General features: G+C 47.3%; 1 protein-coding gene across 1 annotated transcript in view; it reads right to left on the bottom strand.

The window, feature by feature from the left end:
- Positions 1 to 489: 489 nt before the first annotated feature.
- Positions 490 to 17,039, bottom strand: part of LOC142585923 (superoxide dismutase [Cu-Zn]-like) — a 41,225-nt gene continuing 24,675 nt past the window's right edge. The window contains exon 5 of the mRNA XM_075697016.1: positions 490 to 738. Within this exon, the coding sequence (XP_075553131.1) occupies positions 628 to 738 (111 nt within the window). The 3' untranslated portion in view covers positions 490 to 627. The remainder of the gene's footprint in view (positions 739 to 17,039) is intronic.

Here is a 17,039-nt window from a genome sequence, read left to right as displayed (position 1 = left end):
AGCTCGCTAAAGCGAAATCGCAGCACGTGCTACTTACACTGTAAACTGTTTCGTCCGCTTGCTAGGTTGTGTGTTAGGGTGCTGCTGTTGTCGCGTGATGGTTCAGCGCTGGTTGTCCGTGGATGCGACCGGACAAATATATAATAAATTTGTCGCTATCGATGGGTTTTCACGGTATGGCTGCGCGTAGAACGATCTCGAGTCCTTTCAATGACGAACATGATCGTCAGTGTACCTAGGAACGTAGTATTTATTTTTGTCACCTGGTTTGGGTCACATCACGAGCGGCAAGTGTAGTTGTCTGGTTATTTCATTGTACACGGTGGGACCGATACTTTCTGAAGGTCTGAAACAAGGCTGTTGTAAATCTTGCTAACATCTATCGAATTTCGCGTAGGACGTTGGAGGTGCTCTGTGCGCACGCGTGACACATTCCTGTGCATGCGCGGTTACATGTTCAAATCGTCGTCGTCGCTTCGAGTTTGATGCTTCCTTTTAATAACTGTGTCTTTATTAAACAAAGTAAGCTGAATAAAGACGACGATTTGTCTTTCGACGAAAGAACGCCTAACAGGCGCGAGTCTGGCGAGGTTCCGTACAGTGGCGCGGGTGGAGCTCCCCCTGCCGTCAGTAGGGAGCGATGCCGATGACTCCGCAGCCGAGCCTGCCGCCCGCGTTGCCCGTCGAGCGGCTATCGGGGTGCGTGGTTCGTCCCAGGTCGTCTTCGCGCTCGTGCACCTGTATGGCCGGGCAGTTTCATGCGAAACGAAGAAGATACAACCTTCGTAAGTTTCCCGAGTTTGGAGGTTTACGTTTGCTTGTAGGATGGCGAAAAAATGGTACCTTTCAACCGAATGAAAATAAATATGCATTGCACCTAGCATTAATATAACGTTTCGCATATGAATTCCGTTAACCGTCACGAGACTTTCTCTAAAGATACATTTTCGTATGTCATGTGCAAGAACTTGGCCGCCATGGCCGGCAGTCGAGGACATGACATTGCGCTCAGCAAAAGAACACCACTATACCGTTGAATCACTCCGGTGTGTTTTATAAAGGCCTCTAACAGGGATTAATTCCTGAACACGTGATCAATATCTTACGATGAGGAAGCAGAAAATAGCTGGTATTGGTTGATTGCTGATAACAGCACACAGAAAACAAATACGAAGGCGAGTGACACTGCAGAGTGCTTGAGCTTGAGTTGTTATTTCCTCTGCAAATGTGGCACCTATATCCATTGTGGGGGATCAGCCAAGAAATGGGCGTTTTGTCCAAATGACAAGAAGTTTCGAAAATAAAAACTGTCATACTGAGGAAAGTGATGTTAATACATGATCAGAACGGTCATCATACAGAAGTGAATGGAAAAATGATTGAAAAGATAAATAGTCGCAGTTTCACTCGAAAGGCGAAGCATCGATTGCGATAGCAAATTAGAAAAAAACCTATACTAAGTAAGGACAGTAGTTTATAAAGTTGTAAACACTCGCTTACTAACTAAATTAACAAACATGCACGTGCGCACAAGCAAACATGAACACGTCTCACTCAATGACCGCGGAAACTCTTTGTCAAAACGCTGGAGTGAGGAAGCGTGGCAGTAGCAGCGAGAAAATTGACCTGCGTGCTGCCTCTCGCTTTAACGCGAAATAAGCGGCCAAAGCATAGCGCCCACGAAGCTATGCGCCCTCGGCGCACCTAGACTCTGTACTCATCGCAGATCGCTTTCTACACTTTAAAAAAAGTTTACGCCTTTGGGGGTGTACATTTGCCACACAATAATAATCGTCATCTGTCTTGCCCGCACGTCCTCTCTTGAAAACGCTGCGCTCGTTACTTTCCTGTCGAGAATGCTCTGTCATGCTGATAACACGCATGCCGTTCGTGACATAGAGTTTCTCACTATAACACCTAGAGGGTAATCTGGCGCCACCATCTATGGGAGTTTATTAAGGGGGCACCGTGCCGTCATGGGAATGACGGTATATGTGTCTGCGAGGCTCGTGTTGGCTGGTGTTGTAAGAGGCTTCGTCTAAAACGTGGATATGGCTACGCAAATAACGCGTTCTCAAAGTAAAATCTTCATAAAATGTTTCCATTCACGCATATTACATCTTTACTCACCCACGATGCATGACCAAGCGAAGAAAAGCACGAACAGACGACCAACTGTTTCAAAGCGAGCGCAAACCTTGTCGTCTGTCCTCCAACTTTAGCGGCCCGCTGATACTTTTTACGTAACATGTAGTCGTACACACAATAACAAGTTCTCATAGTCAAACAAAACATGTTTTCGCGTAATAATAAAGCTAAAACAGCTTTTCACGTGCTGTTCTAGTAGAAAATGAATCATTGTGACAGACGGAACGGTACTTGCCAAGCGCGTCTTCAAGGTGTCCTGTCTCTACGAGAACGATGCCAATCCGAATCCATAATATACCGGCATTCCCATGCATACCACAGCGCAGCAGCACCAGATTTCCTTCTAGGTAATGTAGTGAGATACTCTATGGTTCGTGACTTCGAAGTACCGGGCTCGCAGCGTTAAAGGAAGGAAATGCGGGCAAGACAGATGACGATTATTGTTGTGTGGCAAATATACACCCCAAGTGGCGCAAATGTTTTTACAGTGTAGATGGGGCCTACGCGGCCGCGCCGTACGCAGCAGCCACCAGAGTAGAGCCCTCCCCCCACCCTCCCTCCGCTCCCTCCGGGTGCCTTGCGTGCGACAGAAGACGGCACGCTTCCTCCCCGCTTTCCTTTCTTGCGCACGCGAGATTGAGCCGCTATCGTCGGCTCATCCTCGCACGTTTTCACTCGTACACAGAGCATACGGCCCTTGGACTTAATACGGAACACCACGGCGTCGGCGACGACTACGGAAGAAATGCGCCTGGAGTGTCTATATAATTGCTATCGCACAAACAACAACAACAACAACAACAACAACAACAACAACAACAACAACAACAACAACAACAACAACAACAACAACAACAACAACAACAACAACAACAACAACAACAACAACAACAACAACAACAACAACAACAACAACAACAACAACAACAACAACAATTGTAATATATTTTTATACATGTAGACCATACGAGTCAATAATACATTATTTCATAGCATTGCAAACATTCAAATGACCGTACTCGAACGTGGAAGCACCAAAGGAAAGCAGGAAGGGGACATTCATGCCGAGGCCAAGGTTGCTTATAGCGACTTCGAGCAAATCTCTTACAAGCAAGCAGAAAGAAGTCTGTTGTTTCCGGCTCACTGCAGCACTGTATATACAAAGGAGATCCAACCAAACCAGACCTGTGCAGATGGAAATTTAGTAGTGGTTCCTGATAGCGTAACCTCGCTAATTTAAGTTCAAATTTGCGTGTCAGGCAGAATTTGCGGCTACAGGGGAATAGTAGGTGATGTGAGTCAGCATGTGAGGCCAGACTAGATTTATAGAACTCGTTCAGCATCAGTTATCTTGGAAATATTGCCGCAGTGACATTGATTGTTGAGGGAAATACAAATTACAGGGCCACCCAGAGAATCATTCGCGAATGAGGGATCATCCAGCGAGTTATTGAGCATTCGTTAAGGTAGAAGCTTAGCATTTTTTGGGTAAATATTACCAAAAATATTTTCATGGGGTATCGCGAGGTAGTATCACGAGCTGATGTTACTGCAGCAATTTTTCCACTCAAGGGCTCGAGTAGCCTCTGCGCAAGAACCACCTGTGGTGTACAAAAACGGGGCCAATGGACATTAAAAAATGAAGTCGGCTGCCTTATAATAGCTGTCTGGGGTCTTGTGGAATGAGATTCCTGCAGTCGCAGAACGGTTTTGACTGTTAGCAGTCGAAATCTCGCCATTACCGAAGGCACTCACGCTTCTAGGTACAGCACAGTGTTTCTATACGAACTTTGGTAGCCCAAGACAAAGGCGGAGCGCATCACGTTCGAGTAGAACGAAGGGAGCAATTTTCGAGAAAGCATGGAATGCCCGTAGGCGGCGACAACAGCTCTCAAGCACACAGGTCCTTGCTGATTGCTTAGGGTGACATGACCTGAACCGCACATTGCCTGAATGGTTGGGCCCGCAACGTGAAATAAGTTGACCGACTTCTCCTTGGCATGGCGCTGATAGGTGGCCAGCTTCCATTAGATGGTATAGGGGCTTTTATTGAGCTACATGAAGCAACGACTGAGAGTGTAAATCTCTTACATTCACAAGCAGCTCTTGGTGCCGCGTTATTATCAATTGTCAGTAGGAACACTCGCAAGAAACTGCTGGTGGTGTGATTTCTCTGTGCTGTTTGTGCCCCACCGATGTAATTCTCACTAGCGAAAGTACTGCCGGCAAAGGTATTACTAGCATAGATAACATTTTGCATGCGGACAATACACTAGAAAGTTATGAATAACGCAACGACATACAATGGGGAAATATTAGTGTTCGAGTGACGTTCGGTGCATTCAAGTGCTTGTTTGAGTAAAGCGTCATCTAACTCACAGCTCGCGGGACAAGCTGTTGCATAGATCAAGTGGCAGCAACACCATGACAAGAAAATAGAAGACAAAATGAAAAACAGAGCGAGAGAAGAAGAAACGTAAAATGAAACAAAAAATAGGGCTTGGGGGCAGGCATATGGCTATATCTGGGTCATGCACGTCTTTATAAATTGCATCTCCACTGCGCACAGATTTAATATAATGCTTGTCTTCCTTCTTTGCATGTACTGCGTCCATTGTTGGGCTATTCATAACTTCAAGTATGTAACAATTGAGTTCTTGAGAAAGGTTGCGAAATAGTTCCGTTAAGTGCCCCCGTAATTTTATGCGCGCGTCAGGAAATCGTTCACGGAAACAAGCAGCTGTTACAACGCAGGGCGGCTCGATCCGAACGAGCGGTGTCCGCTGTAGCCACGTTCCGCGTACAAAAATGAGTTACGTCAGTGGACGCTGTTGCGCACAGAATGAAGCACGGTAACAAAGGCTTCTGCAGACTGCCGCTCCTAATATTGTCGGCCAGTGGCGATCGTGGTCCAAACATAGCATTGTCCTCGAGAAGCGTGTGCTGTTACGAAAGTCTGTCTCTCCGAACAATTGAAATCTCTCGTTGGTGCAGGCAAATTACGGGAGAGTTAATGTTCTAAAGACTCAATGGAAGGAATTACATGGGCTGTGTTTTGCAACAGCATGCGCCTTTTGCTTCGAGCGCCTTATGCTATTGTCGAAGGCGGAGACGATTTTTGCAAGATGAAGCTCCGAAGCTTTGTCTTAATTATCCTTAAAAAGCTAAGGCTGTTAACCAATGTAATAAGGTGGTTAGTACGTCGGCTGTAGGCTTCATGGGGGTAGTATTTGTGTGCGCTTTCAGGTCTGGAGAACGATTCGACGCAGTAGGGAAGGAGCACGCAGCAGTGACAATGGCAAGAAAGGAGAGTGAAAACGAGTGTAATCGGTCCATCCGTCATCCTATTTATAGGTGACATGGTCTTTCGAAGTTTCTATGTGAAGGGCATGCGTCTAACGGGAACAGTTTTAACATGTTCTCGGTAGCTCTGGAATACGAAGTTACTATTTCGTTATGTCGCCATGAAGGAAAAAGCTGACTTGAGACAACTAATGGCTGGAACAAAGCGCAGTAAAACGGGACGTATAGCTACGGTGTGATGGAACAGTGCTGTGTGTCATCCGGCAGCGGAAACATGGCTATTTTTGCGATGGTGACCTGAAGTGCTAGAGCACACCAGTGTACTGCTGCGTCATTTGTCGCTGCAGCCTGGCGTCACTGTTGCCAAGCGTTGTCTTATCGGCGCAAAACAGGGCCTCCAGGATAAACCATTGCAGTTGTTGCGGAGGCTTGCAGAATTTTTTTTCTTACGTGCTCGGACATTTTGATATCTGTATGGCAGAGACATGTACAATTGGCGACAATTACGTTTCGTTTTTTTCTCCCTCCAGGAGAACGGCTAGTACAATTCGAAGCTTCTTCAGACTGAAACCATTGGACAGTTTCCGCTCTATTCCTGCTCTTCAGCGTTCCTTCGGGAAGAGATATCTACTTGATGCTGGCAAAACTGCTCATGGCTGCCCATGAAATTTTAACGGGAATGCGTTAAGGGCCCCGTGTCGCAGAAAGTCTGCTGCCAGCGCTAGTGGCGGTGATCTCGAGAAAATGATCTCGAATTACGCACATTGATCCACCCAGACCTTCCACGTGGCGCAGAAACGTTACTGATCTAGTTGAATTTCTCAAAGTAGAATGCGCCAGAAAATTGCTAAAGTATGACTTACACACAACCTACAGACGGGACAGCCTCGGATCGTAATTTGAATATACGAGAAAACATAATTCTGTTACGCCGAAGCGCGAACACAAACCCCTTTCAACGCGACGTTTTCCAGCTGCCGTTTGAGGTCTGTCTTAGTAGGAGCGGCGCGGCCTGCTCGGTTTCTTGCAAAGTCATCAAAAAAGAACAGAAAAGATCGCCCTCGTGTATAGCGCTCGCCGCCAGCGTTTCCCGAAAAACATTACATTTACATAAGCTGTAGTTGCCAGGAAGCGTCAGAAGCAGTCAGGGATCTTTGAATACTGTCGCGTTCCACTCTTAAAGGCGAAGCTTAAGCGTCCTTCCAAATTTTTCTTTAGATGTTAGCACTTTTCTGGCTAACGCAGGGGAAAGATGCTCGGGCAGCCCACCTTGTACAGTGCAGGCTTTTTGTGAGCTGTCTCCAACTCTGTGCCTTGTCGTTCAGAGGAAAAAAAAATGGACAACTAAAATATTTATGTATGTGTCAAACGAATGCTGCCATCGCAGAAGCGACCATGGTTCTCCCATTATCTTGCTGCGCGGGCAACACACCACTCCATTACAGTACACCATTTACCATCCCCATTCCAGCGTATTTGGAAGCGTCACTGTTGATGCGGGTTGTGGTGGTGGCGTTGTCGCAGATGGGGTTAGTCTGGTATACATAGCCGGCAATTGTTCGTCTCAGCCGCCTACCAGTTGAGATCAGAGGTGTGTAACCAGGTGTCGATGAGCCCCGTGTCTTGCTGGAAGGCAGTCAGCAGTCGTTGCACTCTCTTGATGATTGCAGTGGGCCATCCCGGGAATACCACGTATTCAAAGGTCCTGTGCGTAAGACCACTCTTTTGTAGGCTGTCGATAATCGCTCTTCTGTCTTTGTCGAACTGCGGGCATAGCCAAATGAAATGTTCAATGCCGTCGATATAACTACAGAAGGCACATAGCGGGAAGTGCATCGTCCATTCTTGAATAACCACAGCGGCATGTACGCAAAGTCGGTTCTTATGCGGTTGAACAGCGTCGCTTCCTCGCGAGTAAGCCCATGGGTCACACAGGCTTGCTGGCTTGATGTGGAGTCTTGTGGATCGCTCTAAAGTGACTGCGGATTGCAGCCTTAGAGTTCTGAAAAATATCACTCACTTTTGGGGCACCTGTCAGCGCTAGGCGTGCAAGAGCGCCAACTTTTTCGGTTCGTCCAATTCCTACGTGGAATGGGATCCATTGGAATTTAACGTTAAATTCCTTGCTAATAAGATCTTTAATCGGTGCCAGAGATTGCCTTGTAGATTTCTCTCGAGGTAGGCCACAATGTAATCGTTGTAACGCTGACTTTGTGTTCGTCAGCACTACGACATCTAGTGCAGAATAGGCCTATAGTTTGTGCAAAGCCGCAGTAATTGCGGCGTCTTCTACTGTTGTAGACGAAACTACGCGACGATCCAGGCGGCCAGTTGATGTCACATCAAGGGAGAATATTGAGAATGCCGCTTCGCAGCTATTTGCGTGCACACCAACCCGTCTGTGCACACTCGTAGTCAACGTTTTCAGATTATGTTGCTTGTAGGTGGCTCTGATACACTGTGCTCAAGCGGTCTAGCACAAGTAACTTTGCATCGGCTGTTGAAATGGTGCCTTTCGCCGGCAGTTGGGCTACGCTGAGGTTGCAGGTAACGTCCGAAAAAGACCACGGCGGATCGAGACGACTTCGTTTGGGCCACTCCAATCCTAAAAATCGGAAGGTGTTCAGCGCCGCATGGAAATGGGAGCGAGTTCTTGCTCTTAGACTCCGGAGAATCACCACGTCTGCGGGGGACTCACTCGCCCATCCTTAATAGCTGCGTCAACAAGGCCTCCTATGCACAAAAGCGTAGTTTAAGAGACTCTGCTTCAATAGTAACCTTCTTGTTTGAAGCCGCCCGAGGTACACAGCGTAGTACTGTGAACACAGCGAATACCACACGCTGGCAGTTTTATTGCTGACTGATTACAAGTAGTATTTGAGGTCAATTCAACGTGGCCACAGAGGTGCGCTTTTCGGACTCTTTTGGAACAGCGGCGTTGACCATTAAAGTTGGCTCAATAACTTCTTTTGTCAGTCTGAGACTTGGGAAATTCGATGCGTATTCTGTTTCCAAACCACCTAGTTGTGGCGCAGTGGACGTCGTCTTCTTGTTCGATGGTTCGCTTGCATCCTTTGGACCCAAGACAAACATCTTACAATCCTTCGCTGAGCAGCTGTACTGCAGGACATCGTCTGTAACTGGTTGGGTGGTTGGCGCCGCAGTTAGCACGTACGAGATGTTCTTTACTTGCATACGTCTTAAAGTCATGATGTATGCCATTTATGGACAACGCACGTCTCACCGATTCTCAGGAACGTGCACCCGAACTTCCACTTCGAACGGCTACAAGACCGAGCGCGCAGGCGCTCGCGAATAAGTATGAGCACCACACCAATGTCTTGTACTTAGACATGAACAACTCCGCAAGAAGCACCGCATTCGTCACCAGTGTATTCGACTATCACGGGACCAAAATAAATGCGTCATCAATTTCCATAGCCAGCGCTGCGGATGCAGAGGAATTAGCGCTAGCGTTCGCCATCACGACGAGCCCACACTGGGAGTCTAATAGTTCTGACGGGCTCTCGGGCAGCATGCCGAAATTTTTCCAGGGCTAAAATTTCCAGGGTCGCACATGGCATTCTGTGTGGAGCACACCAACCCCCACCATATATACAAATTGTGTGGACATCGGGGCATGAGTCCTTATGCGGCAATCAGCAGGCACATGCCTACGCCCGAGCGCATGCATACCTAAAGCCGTGAGAGGGACGCGCCAAACAGTTCTATCCCGAGCCACTATCATTAAACTAAACGCACAACCTACAATACTCGCTTTTCATGAAGAATATTACCACTGCCTGATAATGCTCTGACGGGAGAGGAAGCCGTAATATGGCGGAAACTCCAAACAAACGCATATTCGCACTTGAGTCTTTACAACGCCGTACACCCTGCGCTGTTTTCATATAAATTGGCGCATTGCGGCCAGTGTGCTACGCTTTACCACATGGTATGGGCTTGCGCAAGCACACCAGACCTCGCACCCATGACAAATCCCACCACACAACAATGAGAGGCAGCGCTGTCCAGCTACGGCTTGACGGACCAGCTCAACCTGGTCAACCGAGCGAGAAGAGCAGCTAAGGCCACTAGATTCTTGGATTGAGGGGACCACCCACTGCAGAGCGGAGGAGCTACCTACGCTCGCGTGCTCTTTTGTATAATGTTAATCATTTCTCTCTCTTTCTCACATTCATGAGACCCCCCACGGCGCTTACATTTCTGTTCCCCACGACAGTACTTAGCTACATGTCCGAAGCACCGGCACTCAAAACAGCGAGGTGGTGCATCCACGTAGTCGACACGCTCGTGTCTGCTAAAGCCGAGATTAACCTTCTACGGGCGTTCAGAATTTGTAGCATATGTGAGAACCACAAAGTTGATGTGTCTTGACTACAAATCAGATGAAGAGGCTTGGAACCGACGGGTGATTCTTCTTGCATGGAATACTACCTGAGGTCTCAGGTAGGTGAGCGGTTCTTCATCCGAATAATATTTTGGTACTCCTCTAACAATGTACATGTTTTTCATATAACTGTGTGGGAAACGGCAGATATGGCTATACCGCCAATTTTCTTGGCCTCTAGAACGACGTTAGCTTGTCCTTCTGTCTCTACATCTAAGAGCAATGGTCCCTTTGCTGTGAAATGGCTCCTGACTGGGGCTCCACCGAGAATCGTTTTAACCTCAGAGTATATATAGGACAACAGGGTTTACTTGCCTCGAATTAGCTCTTTTGGATGCTGGAGTGAATAACGCTGGAATGCCCACTATTCTGTCTTTACGATGGCGCACAATTCAAAAGCCACCCTCGTCCATATCTAGGCCTAAAGCATTCGTCTCGTCGTCCCCGATGATTGTGGACTCGTCCTCAGAATTCCCAATCTCTTGTCGCTTGCAGGCAGGCAGGCTTGTGCAAACTGGCCGGCGTTTATGACCCGGTGTCACCCTTTGGGATGTCATGGCGAAGTGCTCGCCGGTGCCAGCTTGGGTCCTTCTGGCGCCTTTCGAGGAGGCGAGGAGCGCAGCACCCGTCCGTCTCCGATAAGGAAGGTACCTTTTCCGAGTCATCCGACGTTTTCTTTATTTATTTATTTATTTATTCATTCATTCATTTGATACTGTCAACCCCGTTCTTGGGGTCATTACAGAGAGGGTGATGTGTGAAGAATACATGATACCTAATTTTGTCTTTGAACAGTTCCGGCCAGTAAAATGACCAGGAACTAACGATAAATGCAGGCAGAGCTACTGAGGCAAGCTGCATCAGCTTCGTCGTCTTCGTCCAAGCGTCACTATTGTATATTTGGCTGTTAGCTTTTTATTTACACTTTGAACAATGGGGATCCTTAATTTTTCGCAAGGTTCGTCTTGTTTGTCTTTTCTTTGGGTTCCAAGCCGCCCAGCTCACCTTCTGCTTAGTTCAAAGCCTGTGGTATTCGAACTTCGTTTAATTCTTCGCCGCAGTGGCCGCTTCGTAAACACCGGCTCGTTCGCCGCGTCCGCGAGCGAGGATTACTGGGCTTCCGGCTAAAGGCTCGGGTGGGTAGAGCGACGCAATGTTAGCGCTGCGACGCCCAGATTAGTTGAACGAGTGGTTCAGGACGACAAATATAATTTACCCCCCGTCCTTATTATATTTCCAAGGTATTAAACGCTGTATTGAGTGCCTAAAGTGAGGCGACGTACGCGCGAGCGGATTACTTTTCGAGGCTCATTAAACCGTGCAGGAGGGGATCGAGTCCGATGTACTGATGTGTGTTCAGAGGGCGGGGACGGTTGGGGGCGGGGAGTCGTGTTTCAATTAGCTCTCCGCACGCCACATTGCGCGGACTAGAGCTTGTGTGCTCTTGTTTGCACGGTCGCTTCATACAATACGGTACTGTGGTCAGGCCTGGCACCCACACGTGCGTCACGCGATAAGTGTCATGCACGGTATTAAACGCGCACGCACACTGCCCAAAAGAGACGTAATTTTGACCCTCTTTAGCAACACGCAGCCGTCCGAAGAACCAAGTGAAAGAACGGGATGGAATGACAAGAAAAAAAGAAAATAAAATACTATAGGAAAAAGACTTTAACGACCTACAGCCCAGAATGCTGACCTCACAAGAAGCTTACGGCTTGGTGCCCAAAACGTGATCTGTGAAAAATGAAATGAATGCTTGACGGCCGAGCGCGCACGGGCGCATACACGGCCAGACACGTGCATGAAAAGGGCAGTTCGCGAATTTAGGTTCAAACCGGAGCCTGACGAAAGGATTTTGCGAAGTGGGGCGACTCAGTGCAAGGAGGTCGTCCATGGGTCTGTAGTGCTTGACCTCAGAGAGTGCAGAGCTAACGCCACACGAAAAGCTCATGCTATTTGGCAAGCATAGATAGCAGGGGGTGAACTCATTCGCTCTATTTTTTGACAGGGGCACAGTAATGCGTGCGGGATTTGCTATCATATAATGCGGCCAGAGTTTGAAGCAAACGTTTGGACATGGCACTCGAAAGCCCCGTTGAACGGAGTGTTCAATAACACATGGCGTGCCATTACTAACGGGTCCGGCACGCGAGGCACCGATCTCCGCTGTCAGGAGATATGCTTTGAATTTGGGTTCATGCGCACCTGCAGCATACTGCTTGCCCTCTCGAACAATTGATTGGTCCGCATTTTTAGCCTCTGCGAACACTGAATGTAAAGGCGCTCTTGCACTTTGCACAGAGCTTGTGATTGCGGGCGCAATGCATGCTGCAATGAGCTGCTTCTCACGTTCAGCAACTCGCACGTATTTTGACACTGAGTTGTAAAGGCTTCGTGCAGTACCTCGGCGCGCCGAGATGAGATACAGACGCTCAAAGTCGATTCTAGACCTCAGGCAGGCTAAGCGCACCTAGGAAAGCATACGTTGTCGCATGGACAAATTAGGCAGTGAACGATAGAAAACATTCTGCAACTCGTTGGACTCCCGAAAGCACTCGCTCGCGTATGGCGAACTCTGCAGTGCCTTCGCTCTCCTCAACAACGCCACACATTTAAGGCACTGGCTCTCCACCAAGGATGCGAGAAGTAGATATTGTAGAAGACTTGTTAGCGAATTGCAGTTGACAGAGTGCTACTAGACGATCTGGAATTGTACGATGTTCCTTTGATGCAAGATTCGGCAATGAACGAATCTTTCTCCATGGGAAGAACTGGAGGCTGCTCTAGCCAGTTGAAGGCGTTCCTATTCGCCCGGACCGAACAGTATGACGTAATATTCTCTACGCCACCTTGACCATGAAGCGCAAGAGGTCCTGCTGCATCATCTCAACATTTCATGGACGGACCGGGTTGTTGCCTCCAAGGGGAAGCATAGCCGTCTTGTCCCAATCCTAAAGCGAGGAAAGTCTCCATTTGAACTAACATCACATTGGCATATTGCTCTCGCCAGCTGTGTTGGCAAGTTGATGGAAAGAATTATGCTCACGTGCCTCCACTGGTTTCTTAACCTTACAATGTTTATCGAAAGGTAGTGACAGGCTTTCCTTCATCGGTCGACAACGTCATTGACCTTGTGTTTTCGATTCAACAACATAGATCATTTAAACACCTCACTGTAGGGCTTTTTTTAGACGTGAGGGGCGCGTATGATAATGTTTCTCATGAAGCCATCCTTGATGCGCTCGTGGCTGCAGAAATCGGAAGCCGCTCTTTTTGGTGGATTTGGAGCTACCTCACCCGAAGGAGCTTCTTTGTATTCACCGAGGACGGTCAAACAGCCGACCACTACACCAGCCATGGCGTTCCACAAGGCGGCGTTTTAGCCCAGTTTTGTTCAACCTATACTCCGTTCCATACATAGCAGTCAACGCTGTGGAAGCTACGCAAGAAGTTCTGGACAGAAAAAAGAAGACGAAGAAGACGAATTCTTGGCCAGCTGCTATTCCTGCTTCGCTCTATTTTTTCAGTTAAATTTGTGCGTACCGACGCCCCCGTTGCGGGTACGGTATCAAAAGCAATGAAGGACGTTCCATCTCCCTGCCGCCAAGGTTGGGGGCTGGCCGCCAAGCTGCAAGTCGGTCTGCTGCGCCCGACCCCCTGAACGTGACTCTCCTAATGTCATCGAGCTGCTCTGACGTCGACGACATGGAATCCGTTGGTGGATATACCGAGGCCGCAAATCGACGGTTGAAGAGGAAACTTCGTAGGACTTTAAGCGTGAGTGAGCTTAACTGCAATAAGCCGCCCTCACAGCAAGCGTACACAATCGCCTATATCCCCGTCGCTGCTACAGGCAACCTCGATTCCCTCAATAGGCAAGCTCTCACTGCCTATCTCAAGAGGCTGGCTACAGGGCAAATCAGATAGAGCCGATTTAATCGCAGAAAAAAAACATACTTACTGTTGATGTGACTACGCTAACCATCCTCGACATTTTGAAAGCTTTAACTCAATCTACTAAATATACATGTCCGCTCATTCATCGCACATGGAGGCAGCACAACCTCATGATTCCTACCACTGCATGATCTACTGCATGGTTCCTACTACAGTCGAGTTCACAGTTATACAGATGTCTCTCAGATTGTAACCAGCTTTACTGGTGTGTTAGTTATTCCATCGACGTCAATCTGCAAGAAGTTCAAGATCAACCACGTCACAACATCGAGAGATTCCGGACTTGCGGCCCTCCGTAGCGCAGTGCTTTATGTGCAGCAGCAGCCATCAAATCACTGGGCTATATTCTGCGACTGAAAGGCAGCCCTTCAATTACTCTTATCAGCTCTGCGCCGCAGCCCATGAACAACTGATAGCGGAGATACGATTAAGCTAACATCAAGCGGTGGACAGAGGCTACGACATTGTATTTCAGTGCCTACCTGGGCATTATTGGCAATGAAAGTGCCGATAATGCTGCCCGTGAGTTACATGGCGAATGTGAAAGCACCTCGATACAATTGTCGAGAACGGATGTAGCGTGCCACTTCAGCGGTCTTCCTTATATTATTACTCTAAGAAAGGGGAATACACCGGATTTCATCAACCGGCGCCTATATGCCATGGACGCACATATGAGATTACAACTATCATCCGGTTTTACCGAGGGAAAGAAACGTTACTGCGCCACCTGCAAGTACGAGTTTCTTTCACAGACGCCTGCTCATTCCTAATTGGAATGGCGGACAGTGCCAATTGCAGCACATGTGGTGTCGCAGAAACGACCAAGAGTCTCCTGGGTGACTGCCCCACATACGAATACGAGAGGAGTGCCCTTTGGACAGCTTTGGGGAACTTGGACGACAGACCTTTCACAGAGGAGATATTGGGTCTGTGGCCTCGTGCTGCTGGTATGTGTAAGGCCACAAAGGCGCTGGTGCGTTTCTTGAAAAGCACCAGCCTGTATGATTCCCGATGGTTTCCCCACTACCCAGTTCAGGCTAGCCTACCTGAGCCTGGCCAACCTCCCTGCCTTTCCCTTACGACTTCTCTCTCTCTCTCTCTCTCTGCAAGAAAGATTGGACGTAAAACCGCGCAGACAAACAATTGTTTCCCATTACATTGCACACAAAACTCCTCCTTGCACAAGAGCGCACCAGCGTTCACTACAGAAACACTGGCGGTCGCAGACACCGCTAGGCTTCTGTAAACGCAAAACTGATCGATTAGCTTTCTCTGCGCAAGTCTCTAGTGTTCAACTTTCTAAAGATGTTCCTTCCCGTGAATTGTTCATACCCGTAAGGGTATCGTGGAGGGAGGCCGTCTGCTCGTCGTATGAACGACAAGCATATGTCCAACACATGACAGTTTACAGAGAGACATTGGAGACAACGAGTGAGTGAAATCAAGAAAGGATTGTCTTGCTGGGGGGGAGGGGGAGGAGGGAGTGCTTAAATCTAATGCATTCCACTGAAGTAGCAATTTGTGAAGAGTAAGTGAGAATTTTCCGCACTTAGTCCATTTTCGTTAGAGGGTAAACATGCGCTGATCTTTTTAATAGGCGAAGCACGTTGCTTTGTCGATAGATGTAGCATTGCCGATGTTACCGCAGTAGTTTGGCGGACAGTGAAGTTTAACCTAGGGCCTGTCAATTTTATAGAGAGTGATGGCGCTTTCGTCTAATTTCAGACGCCCACTTCTCGTAAGCCTGCATGAAGCAGGACAAACTGAACCTCTTAGGGCTCCGTTAACGTCGCAGGATATTGGCACACTTCGCAGTTGGCATAACTGATGGCACAAATCTGAATTTTCTTCTGAAGACAATCCAAAATTCATTTGTGAATTACCACACATGCCGTTGTAATGGCGAAGTTTTTACAAAACCAATGCATCTGTAATATAATTTTGTGTATTTTGAATGAGAGCTGAGCTTTTTTGGTTTTTCAGGCTTTAGCTAACTGTGTGAAGTTACAATGACTGAATGCGAATGAATTGCATGATCACCTGAACCAGCATTGGCAAACTGTAGCTAGTGGTAGTGTTAAAACCATGAGGGAGTTACAAAGAAGGCTCTTTTTCCCATCTATTGAAAGCGTTCGCCTGAGAAACAGCTTGCATTCCTTGTGGCCTACAGAAATGGTAGCTGCCACCTGAATATACAGGATGATCAGGGGAGGTATTCTGTAGGAGTCCATTAAGTGGACTGTCCATTTGGGCCGCTGCTGATTGGCTGGCGCTGCTCCTCTCCTCCTCACTTGTACGGCTGCATCCAATTAGCAGTGGCCGAAATGGACAGTCCACTAGGGGGACTCTTATAGAATACATCTCATTTCTAAGCTTTATAGAATATTTAAATATTGGCTCTGGGAGATAGCACAGATCTTGTACTTGAGCTGGATTGTTCGAAGAGGCGGACATTACAAGCACGAGAAATCAAAACACATATAGGTACAACTAATTCACAAAAAAATATCTAATTGTGGAATTAAACACAAGGGCGTCCAAGTTACTTTTGTGCTTCAGTGTAGGGTCAAAAATGTAAGTGGAACAACAGTGTATATTTAAATTTTATAGCACATTTCTCCAAACTGGCGTCATTCCGAAAATTAATTCCAAGTAGATACGCCTTGCAAACTCACCGGCTACAATTCGTAAATTGCAGTATATGCCGTAAAGTAATTAATTCGAAAGCTGTTTAGTGGATTTTTGTTAATTAGTTGAATGTGTGTTTAGATTTCTCGTGCAAGTAATATCCGCCTCTTTGAATAATCTAGCTCAGGGACTAGAAGTATGTTATCTTAAACGTGCTATATTTAAAAATTCCATTAAACTTAGAAATTATCATCCAGCATACAAAAAAGTCAATTTAGATTCATAATTTATGAATGCTATACTAGTGCGCTCGGCTTAAAATGCGCTTATTCTTTCCATCATGACTGCACTCGGTTCTCCATACGCCTTAATATTTTGGCTGATAAGTCGTGATCTTCTAAATTAATTGCATGTTTTGCCTTTACATGTTTCGCAAACCACTTGTTTGTGGAACACTTACGCCACCGGAGTGCTTATATTCCACTGAGCAAGATTTGTTCGGGACTGCCGGTTGTAAAGATTCGCACTTTAATGCCTAGCGTCGATCGTACATAACAACAAAAATACATATATACATTCTCGTTGA

Source organism: Dermacentor variabilis, chromosome 6 (genome assembly GCF_050947875.1).
Source record: "Dermacentor variabilis isolate Ectoservices chromosome 6, ASM5094787v1, whole genome shotgun sequence".
NCBI lineage: Eukaryota > Metazoa > Arthropoda > Arachnida > Ixodida > Ixodidae > Dermacentor > Dermacentor variabilis.
The sequence above is the reverse complement of the archived record's forward strand: the minus strand, read 5'-3'. Positions and strand labels throughout refer to the sequence as shown.